General features: G+C 39.3%; 1 protein-coding gene across 1 annotated transcript in view; it reads left to right on the top strand.

Moving 5' to 3' along the window:
• The window catches only part of ADGRA3 (adhesion G protein-coupled receptor A3), a gene marked incomplete at its 5' end in the record, with an annotated part of 107,839 nt that overhangs the window by 87,643 nt on the left and 9,110 nt on the right, over positions 1–11,086 (top strand). The window contains 2 exons of the mRNA XM_023515341.1: positions 4,028–4,152; positions 5,857–5,980. Coding sequence (XP_023371109.1) covers positions 4,028–4,152; positions 5,857–5,980 — 249 coding nt within the window. The remainder of the gene's footprint in view (positions 1–4,027; positions 4,153–5,856; positions 5,981–11,086) is intronic.

Here is an 11,086-nt window from a genome sequence, read left to right as displayed (position 1 = left end):
CTGGCGCCTTAGCCACTTGAGCCACAGGCGCTGAGCCATAGTCACCTTTTAAATTAAAGTATGAGGCATTAATTAAAGTAGGAGGCATTTTCTCTTTCAGTTTCAAAGTTTTCTTGTTCCTGTTTAAGTATGAAATTAGCTGAAACTTTGACATACTGAGAGATAATAGATATGACATAGTATAAAATTTATATACTAGTTAACTAGAAAAATTCACACAAAATAAGTGAAGCAAAAATCACATTAAAAGGTATTTTATAATCTTCACTATGACACTGTGCCCTGTGAAACTTTTATTTTTGTTTAATACTAGTTTAAAGTACTTTTTGAAAACTTCCTTGCTGTTCTTCTAAACTATTTAAATTAGTATAATCCTTTTCTGGAAGAAATAAGCTACTCTTTTATCTTGCAGACTGTTAATAATTAAAAAAAAATTTATACACGATTCTTTAAAGCTAAAATACAGTACTAAGATTTTTTTTTCTACTGCCACAGAACGTTCTTTTCTTAAATGTGACTGTGCCACCTAGAGGCAGCAATGTGAAATGTATCTGAAATTGTTGACAAAATTTATAAAGTTAGTATGTGGGAGTTAGAGTTAATGAAATTATACCCACTCTTAAGTTGTGTCTACCATAGAAAACTGTCTTTTAAAAACTATAGATCAAGATCTTTTTTTGTTATGCTAAATGTTTTTGAATAAGTAAAATCTTAATTTTTCTTGAATACCATCTAAATAGATCATTTTATGCAGCAAGTTTGAATTCTAATCTTGGGATACAGTCCATAACAACTTTTTTGGTCTGGTTTTAAAAGAATTTTGTATTAAAAAGTAAATAGGCATTAAGAATATATTTGTTCCCAAGTCTGGAATAGATGCCCTAGTTTGGTTCCATATGCATCCTGCTATAATCAGATACGAGGAAGCTGGAGAGAAAAGGTAAGCCGAGATTAGGTGTGCGTGAATGATATGATGAGAACTAGTCACTTGGAAGAGAAGAGTTACAAAAACTGATGTCGATAGGAAAAAACAAACACAGCTGAATAGAAAGTCAGGTAATAACTAGGTTCATGCTATGTAGTACTTATTTTAATCAGTAGTCATGAAGATATGCTAATGGCTGTACCTTGATTATCTTTTATGATTACATGCACCTAGAAATATGAAAGTTAAGACCACTCATTTGTTATTCTTTTTCTAATAATGTTTTAAATTTGTGTATGTAAAACATCCTGAATGAAAGCAAACTTCAGTTTTATTTGCTCTGTAATTGAACGTGAATGCTAGCAGTGTTTTTGTGTCAGTGGTCTCTAGATAGGTACTATCTTCATATGGGTCAAGGGTTTTGATTATTTCCGCATGTTAACATTCAGTGTAAACTTGAACTCCCATCACCATCATGGGTAACTACCGTCAGTGTCGTGCAATATTTGGGGAACCTTTTGCGCCTATTGAAACAAAATGAATATTTAGTCTTGTTTTCTCCCATTGTTTACACAGAGGTTGCAAACTACATAGGTTGTTCTCAACCACTTTTTATGGTGGAACATTGTAAACTAGGACGACGATGACTATGCTGATATATTTGAAAGAAGATGATGGTGATGGTGGTGTCTAATGTTTGTAATGTTTATATGTCACTGATGTCATCATACCCATTCATTTATTTTCTGGTGCAGTTAGCATCTGTGGAGAACTGTATTTTTCACTTGCTAGCGTAGTTACTTTACTAAGCTTTGTTTATATAGAAGGGTAACTAAGAGCACTGTTTGGTGATGGGTGGTAGTTGTGTAAGTTCTAGAAGGCAGAGACTTTTTCCATTTACTTTTCCTGTAAACAGGTGACTTGTGGTACCGTTTTTGTACTATGTGTCTGGTTATAATGTATTATCACAGCGCCTGCATTTGTTTAATACTTTAGTTGTAAATAAGCTGATTCAGATTTCTCTTTTCTCTTTCTCATTGCTGGTCTTTTATTTGTTCATTATTCTAATATCCTATAATTGTGAATTGTCTTCAATAGTTTTATATTCTTCTATATTTCCCAATCTAACCAGCTCCAGGGGTATTTTTTTTTTCTTTTTAAGATAGAGAAGTGAGGAATGGATTTACAAGTTTTAAACAGTTATATTTTAAATGGCTAATTACCTGCATGATAGTCTCAAGTTGCCTCTTGGCCCGCAGAGTCAAAAATATTTATTATCTGGTCCTTTATATAATTTTGTAGGCCAGTTTTTCAACAGGGGTTCTCTTTGCATATAGTGAGGTCAAAAAATGTCCCTGTAGGATTAATGAGTAAAATATATAAGGAACTAAAACAAGTTAACATCAGAAAAACAAATAATTTGATTTTAAAAAATGGGCACATGGGATGGCCCCTGTGGCTCAAAGGAGGAAGGTACCAGCCCCATATGCCAAAGGTGGTGGGTTCAAACCCAGTCTTGGCCAAAATCTGCAAAAAAGAAAATGGGCAAATGATCTGAATAGACATTTCTCAAAAGAAGATACACAGCCAACACATACATGAAAACATGTCCCACATCACACTAATCATCAGGAAAATGCAAATCAAATTACAGTGAAGTAACATCTCACCCCAGTTAAAATGGGCTAGTGTCAAAAAGACAAAGAAATGACAGATGATGGTGAGGTTACAGAAAAGGGGGACATTTCCAGTTGAAATTCAGTATTTTGTATTCTATGTCCAGCTTCTCGTTCACTGTGATTTTTGTCAGATTTGTGTCATTAACTATTCAACGTTGGTTCAAGTGTCCTGATATGGTCTTTTTAGATCTACAGTTACATATTGTCAACTTCCAGTTCTTCCCTGGGAAGCTTGCCCCTTCCCTCCCTGCTCTGTGAGGCTAGCCTCCATTTCCATGTCTGCTCATCACCCATTCACTTCTTTTCTCCATTTAGCTTTTCTTGCTTGAGATCAATTGAGGGTTTCTTGATTAGAGATACATTCACTATGGACTTCCTTGATTAGAGATACATTCACTATGGACTCCTTCCATGTCCAACTGTCTCTTTTTAGCTTCTCTAAGAGCCAGTGCAGAAAGAATTTAATGAAGGGACCTGGTGAACCTATAGATTCTCACATCCAGTTTTCTGACATGGTGGCCCCAGTGGAGGGGTCTTCCCTGCCTGCTCTGTTCCTTTATGAGGGGGGTAATACTAAGATGTCCATTGTTTTAGAGAGGCAGTTCTGCCTTGTGTTTGAGAGCATAGACACCACAGCCAAGCTCCCTTTCACCTAGCTCTCATGCACGTAACTTCTCTGTGCCTCCATTTTTCAAGCTTTAAAATGGGCTCATATAATTAATTTATATAAAGTGCTGCACAAAGTCAATGCCTAGATTATGGTAAATGCTCTATAAGTGAATTTGTTGTTATTGTTTATTGATTTATAAGCTCTTATAGGACTCTTCTTTTTTGCTGTCGTAACTGTCCTGGGCTTATCTTCATCACACATATTATTTTCATCTGAGTATACATCTCTTCTCTCCTGGGAGCTCTTCAAGGGCAGGAACCATGTCTTACCAGTAACGTCTCCAGTGTTCCATTGGCATTTGTGGGACTAAAGTTTAACTTGACTATCGATGGTTAGAGGGATCTGTTCAGGCTTGGCAGATGGTGAGAAGTTGCTCTCATTGTGACTCAGCAGCTGGTGAACACACAGAGTGGTAAGTGAGCTGAGAGAACATGAAAGAAGGATGAGGTCCGTGGTGGCCGGTCCCACGTGGGCTGCCGTTCTCTGTGCATTCCCTTCATAGGGTCGTCAGTGCTCCGCGTTATGAAGTCGATGGTCTGGTGTAGACGAGGGTTATGCCTAAGCAGGTAATGCAGCTGAAGTTAGGAAAGCCAAGTAATGTGTCAGGAAAGTAGCATGACACATTAATTCTTGAACTGAAGAGACATATGGGCCAGAGTTTGGGTTTATCAATGCATTTTATCACTCAAAAAAGTCTCAGTGGTTAAATGTCCAGACAAGTGCTGTTAGATGAATTCTCTCTTTTCCCCTCAGGATTTGACAGGATCTGAACTCTACACCCAGGCGGCCAGTCTCTTGCACCCTGTGGTTTACACCACTGCCATCATCCTCCTCTTATGTCTACTAGCCGTTGTCGTCAGTTACATATACCATCACAGGTAAGAGGTCAGCCTTGACAGCGGATCTGTGACTTGATTGGAGGAGTTCATTTCACATTCTAGTGGGATAAAACTGAGTTTGAGAATCCTCAAAGTTCTCAAATTAGATCTCCCATTTGACCCTACAGTCCTACTATTAGGCATCTACCCAGGAGGGAAAAGAAAAAAAAATTATCAGAAGGACATTTGCACTAGATTGTTTATTGCAGCTCAATTTATAAGCTCCACAGTGTGGAAACAACCTAAATGCCCATCCGTTCAGGAATGGGTTAACACATTGTGGTACATGCATATCACGGAATACTATTCACCCATAAAAAAGATGGTGACTTCACATCTTTTGTAATATCCTGGATGGAGTTGAAACACGTTCTTCTTAGTAAAATATACAAGAATGAAAAACAATTATCCAATATCCTCAGTACTAATATGAAGCCAGTAGGCAACCTGATGTATGCCCATATAGATGAAAAACTCATTTCAATTCGAGTTTGGGGGAGGGGCAATGAAGGAGGGGGGGTTGGGATGCTCTCTCTGAATGGGCATGGGGTGGGGGGTATTTGACACACCTTTTGTGTGGGGGATGTAGCCACAAGTGGGCCTCTACCTAATAAAATCAAGTATTTTGACCTCCTTGTTTGTACTCCCACAGTCACCTGAAATAAATTTACTTTAAAAAAGTGAAAAACAAAAAACTGAGTTTGATAACATGCCTTCCTTCTAAAACAAGGATGGTTACCTTAGAATATATTTACAAGACTTCTTTATTTCATGCCATTAGAGACATACATAATTAGTATGTGCAATGGCAAGTTCATCTTTTATAGCATCTGTTTCGTTTGTTGTCTTTTTATGTATCTGAAAAAGAACATGAGAAATTTGTAGCGGAGCCTGGGGGGCAGGGTACGGCAGAGTGTGGGGTAAGGTGGAGGCCCCTTACCTGTGGAGTCACCTGTCCAGGTGTCTCCAGGTATCACAAGGTTGCGTTATTACTCTTACTTTATGATTTTTTTTAACCTGTTATGATTTTCTTTGTTTTATAGATGGCATTTTTAAAGAAAGGTTTTGGCATTTGTGCATGAGCTATAGTTTTTGTTAATTGGAGGCGAAGTTAAAGAAACAAACTATAAAATAACAAACTATAAAAGGATCTGCTAAGCAGAAATTCACTTTATAAAAGGTTTTGCTAGAATGTTTCCTGTTTAAGCTTGACATGTATGGCATTTCTTGACATTTAGAAAAGAAACAAAGGAGATTTTGATGTATAAAATAAAGAAAGACTTCAATATTTCATTAGGAAAGGCCAGGAAGAAATGCATTGGGTGATGAGACCCATGCTAGTGGGTCAGATTGAAGAAATCTCTAGGTAGCCAACCAGCTAATCCAGTCATCTTAAGACATCGTATGTAAAGATCTCTAGAAGAAGAATTGACAAGCATATTTCTTATTATAGAGAATCTGTTTAGCCTTTAGTGGTTCCATAAATGGCTGGTGGGTTTTGGTGCACAAAGTTAAATGTTAAGAAAGTTCTCTGTGTGTGTGTATCTGATAGTATATGTTGATTACACAAAATGTTTAAATATAAAGCATTTAAATTTGTTCTTTTATGCAGTTGGAATTAACTTGTAAATGAGCATCGTAATGTCCTGCTTCAGATGTGCTAGACTGAATATTAACATTTTCTTTTCTTTGGTGTTTTAACAGTTTGATCAGAATCAGTCTCAAGAGCTGGCACATGCTGGTGAACTTGTGCCTTCATGTTTTCCTGACTTGTGTGGTTTTCGTGGGAGGAATAACCCAGACCAGAAATGCCAGCGTCTGCCAAGCAGTAAGTCAGAGCGAAACATTAAAATGGAAAGAACTTAGGATTAGAAAATATTTTATATGTTTCATTAACTATCAGGGGAAGGATGTTTCTTGAAAGCCTTGTCTTTAAAGTTAAATCTGATGTCTTTCACTTAAACAATTCATCAGTATGCCTCAAATTTGCAATTCACATTTCACAACTGAATATACTTGTGTATAACTTAAACATTAGTCTTTTTATTATTGGTAGCTCAGTGTTATGTCTGTTATAATGCCTATTATTTAATTCAAAAAATTAATAAAATCCCAACTCTGAAAGAGAAGTGACATTTTGTGACAATGAGATAATAAGAATTTCTAGAAAAAGATTGAACTATAAGATGTAAAAATAGGAAACAGATTAGGTTTAGTAAATATGAAGAACTGAAATATATTCAAATGTTACTTTCAAATAAATTATGTCATACGTAGCTTTGGTGAACATTATTCTTACCGTATAAGTATAAAAAATTGAAACTCTCCAATATGTAGATAGGAAAAAACGTGTTTCCCCCAAATAAGACACTGTCTTATATGTATTTTTTTCTCAAGAAGACACAGGAGGGCTTATTTTAAGGGGATGTCTTATTTTTATTAAGTATAATACAACAATCTACATTTATTCAAATACAGTTAAGTTATCTTCCAGAACCTGACAGGGGGAGCCCACCTTGTAGGTGGGGCTGGTGCTAGTGATGCGTGAACTCCTTTCCCCTAGCCGTTCACATGTGCGCAATAGGATGCCTGTGACCGGGGTTACCACACGTGTACTGGCACAAGTGCCAACGGCTGGGAGAAAGGAGCTGTGGCAGATAAAAGGTATTCCAGTCTTCCTTACTGCTGTGCGCTGAAATGCAGGGCGTGGCTATAGCCACACCCATAGCCACGCCCATCACTAGGTCTTATTATTGGGGTAGGGTTTATATTTAACAAATGCATAGAAATCCTGCTAGGGCTTATTTTTTGGGTAGGTCTTATTTTCAGGGAAACATAGTATGTGAACTTTTATTTCTGTTTATGTCCTGTTTTCCATGTGCACGGTAACAAAGAGTGTAATACAATAACGAAGAGGTCAACTCCCTAAATTTGGATTTTAGTTCTGCCACTTACTAGGTCTTTTGATCGCAATTCATATTTTTCTTTTCAAATTGTTCATAGCATGAGAGCTATGCTCTTAACAAAATTTTCAGTGTACAGTACAAAGTCGTTAACTCTAAGTACAGGGTTACAAGCACATATCTAGAACTTTTCTTCTTGTAGGACTGAAACTCTGTACCCAGGGAACAGCAACTCCCCAAGTCTGACCAGTTTAGACGCCCCTGAGTACACAGCCATGCAGTATCTGTCCTTCTGTCTCTGACCGACTTCACATAATATCCTTGAAGTTCATCTTTGTTGTAAAATATGAGAGGCCAAATAGCAGAGAGCCATCCTGCTTTGATGGCTAACATTCTATTTTGTGCATATACCACATTTTCTTTATCTATTTGTTGCTTATGGGCACACAGGTGGTTTCTGCCTCTTGGCTATTCTGAGTACTGTGCAGTGACCGTGGGAGGGCAAATAGCTGAGGTCTTGATGTCAGGGTTTAATCTTTGTGCACCTCAGTTTTCTTACCTGTGGATTGGGAATGATAACTGAGCTGTTGTTAGATGTGATTGTCTATAGAAAGAAACTAATTTGCTCATATATAATTAGAAATAAGAGGAAAGTTCAGCAAGGACTGGCTCTTGACATGTGGACGTACGACTATGACAAAATAAAGTACCAGTTTTTAAAAGCAAAGCCTATCGGTGCCTAGAAATAATAAAAGCTGTCAAGATTTACAGGTTAAATTAAAATACGTGTTAAAGAAAACCTGAATAAGTGGAAAGGTACATGGGATCTAAGGATGGGAAGATATAATATCAGAATAGTGGCAGTTGCTCACCTGGGTGTGAGTATAACACAATCAAAAACCTGGAAGCACCCCATATGCCTGTCACCGAGAGTGTGAACACATAAACTACGGTATCCTACAAGAGTCAAAAACAGTGCATTATACAATAGAGAATGGCATTCATCCAGAGACCCTTTTTCTAAATTTGAAAATGACTAAAATTAAAATAAAGAGCATACTTTTAACAAAAATAAATAAAACTGTGTAAAAACGAAAGCCAGGGGCTGGTGAACATAGGCTATCGGGTGATGGTTACAGGAGGTTAGATACAGGTTATCCTCAAGGTCTTACCTTTCGTCTTGCTGGTAGATTCTTGGATGTTCTTTATATTATTAACAATAACAACATAACTAAGTAAAGCCTGGCTGCACTTGCCCCAGTCATTAGAATGTGTCATGATCCCGAGGCTTATAATTAATCCAGTATTATATACCTGAGATCCAAGTTTAAATGTGTGTTTGTATAAGAACGATTGGGAGAATTTAATGACTCAGGCTTCCCAAGAGTAACAAGTATATACTAACTGCTCCATAAATGTGGTCTGTTACTATTCTTCATACTGTTGATGAAATTATCTCTCTCTTAGGCTGTATAGTTCTGTTCTAGGCCACCACCGTACAGTTAGAAACAGAGTTTTGTTTGACTCCTACAAAAAGTCACGTGGTGGGTCTCGAATCCGCCACTCCCTTGTGCAGAGACAGAGCTTCTGGGTCCTCCGCCTTGCCCCCTCTCACCTGCTGACTCCCTCTTGCCTTGCAGGTCCCAGTGTGCTTCTGGTTTCCACCCCTCTCCTCCCACTGTTGCTCTGTGATCCGCAGTAAAGTTCCATAGTACCCATAAAACTTTATAGTTTCCTATTTATTATCTCTGGACTCTAAGCTCTCCTCGTATTCCACTTTTGGCAGGGGCAAGACTTCTATCAGTGGGAGGCACCAGTTTTTAGCCAGGGACCAGCATGGGTCTGACCCCCACAGTCGGTGCTGAGCAAATGTTTATCAGGGTGAAGGAATAGAAACAGGCATCTGTTTGCAGATAGCAGAAATCATGTGACCCCAGAGCCATCGGGAGCATAGATTCTATCAGAAGAGTAGTTAGCAGCATTGCAAATAATGGTGTCAATTTTATCTGTAAATATTACTTTCAGGAAGCAGGCACATACGTTTATTACACTATTGTGAGGATGACTGGCTTCCATTGTCTTACATGGCATTTCCTGCCATTTCTAAATTGAAAAGAAGAGGCATCATGCTGACTTCTTAGGGCCACTAGATCAAATTGCCCAAAAGGTTTGTGAAAGAAAAGGGGAAGGCCGTCTTCAGATGATTCCACTGCCATATCCTTCTGCTTTTATAATGTTCTTCCCTTCCTCTATGAGAGACATGACAGTGGGTCCTGTATTTCAGACTCGGAGGATATCTGGTTCACTTCTCCTGGTGATGCTCACTGCAGGAACTAGCTGGCCGAGAGGAGGGTGGAAGCATAGGAAAAGGACCGGCTTGGGAGTCCAGATACTAGGAGGGGAGTGTAATCCTGTCTCTTTCAGAGCAGCTTGTGTCACTCACTAGCCACTTAACTCCGGGAGGGCTTGATGTTTCTCCTATAAATTAAAGAATCAGGCTAGTTAAATTGTACGAGCCTTAAGGTTCTTCTGTCTTGAAAGCGGAGCCTTCGTGTGTGCAGCTGTGTGCAGCTGTGGGCCCTGTAATTGCCTTTCTCACCTCTCTTCCAGAGCTCACCTGCTTTATCAACAGTGTGAACGGGCTCTCGTGGACGTTCTTCCCACAGCAGTGGGTGGGCTAAAGTTATTAAAGGTGCCACTAGCCAACTGCCTCCTGCTCTGGTTCCTAAATCCATTCCTGGTGGGACCGTAGGTACTTTGCCAAGCCTTTAACTCTTTTGCAACAGGAGCTGGAGGAGAACTTAGATGCCCGAGTGATGGAGAACAAGGGCCATTGACTCGCAGTTAGAAGCGACCTGTGTTCTGGTTCAAGAGGTGCTGCCAAATCCTTGGTCCTTAAATTTTTGTCCTTGGTTTCGCCGCATCTCATCTCAGGTCTCTGTTGCTCTGCCACTATTGAATGAGTTAAATAGCGAGCGAGCCAGCTGCCCCCCTCGGTGTCCCTTCCATCTGTCATCTAGGGGACTGTTGTGACGGCACCCGGGGTGGGCTGTGCAAAATCTAACCGGTAAACATGAAGAGCTTTCTGCTTTCCTGCCACTTCAAACGTGTTAACCCTAAGAGGCATTTTTCCTCCATATATTTTCTAAATGCATAAAGTGGGTGACAGAGAGTTGACATGATTTAAATGTTAGTCTGTCTGACCCTGAGGGCCCCTCAGCTCCCATCACTGCTTCCCGGGGGCCTATTTCATGGGGGCCAACATGGCGTCTAGAAAGGACAAGAGCTTTGGAAACTGGCAGAGTTGGACTCACAGCCCTGCTACCGACCAGGGGGTTTCAGAGAGGGACATCACCTCCAGCATCCTTGGTTCCCGTGTCCGTATCTCAAAGTTGACAACACTGGCTGAATGCTGATGCTTGGAGGTCAGAGTAAAGTTACCCACCAAAAATACAGTTTTGGAAACCTAGCAGACATTCAATAGTAGAAGCTGTTACTATTTTCATGTTTCCGTATTCATTTTATATACGATCGTATGCGTCCTAACGGTCTGTGTATATGTGTGTGAGTGCAGTTGTTATGTGTGATGCAGTGTGGGGGGTGGCATGGTCGTCATTAGTAGTTTAAAAACTCTCCAGGATGTGAGATTTATAGTCAGGTAATACTCTTCAAAAGTGGAACTCTTAATTTTATACTCATTTTGTGGCTTTGCAAGTTAGTATCCTGAGGGAAGGTGGCTTTCTTGAGTAATAATCTGTTGCATTCAACTAATCTCATATATGCCCTACGACTTAGACTCCTTACTTCCAAACTACAGTAGAGGGGCAGCCCCTGTGGCTCAAAGAAGTAGGGCACCAGCCCCATGTACTGGAGTGGCAGGTTCAAACCCAGCCCCAGCCAAAAACTATTAAAAAAAAAAAAAAGCTCCAAACTACAGTAGAATCCCCATAGCTGACCACCTCCTTAAGTTGACCTAATTTTTATAGACTGGACACTGCATTGACCACCTCCTTAAGTTGACCTAATTTTTA

This window comes from Otolemur garnettii, unplaced genomic scaffold (genome assembly GCF_000181295.1).
Source record: "Otolemur garnettii isolate 467f Iridium unplaced genomic scaffold, OtoGar3 scaffold00069, whole genome shotgun sequence".
Taxonomy (NCBI): Eukaryota; Metazoa; Chordata; class Mammalia; order Primates; family Galagidae; genus Otolemur; species Otolemur garnettii.
This window is presented reverse-complemented; position numbering and strand designations above follow the sequence as displayed.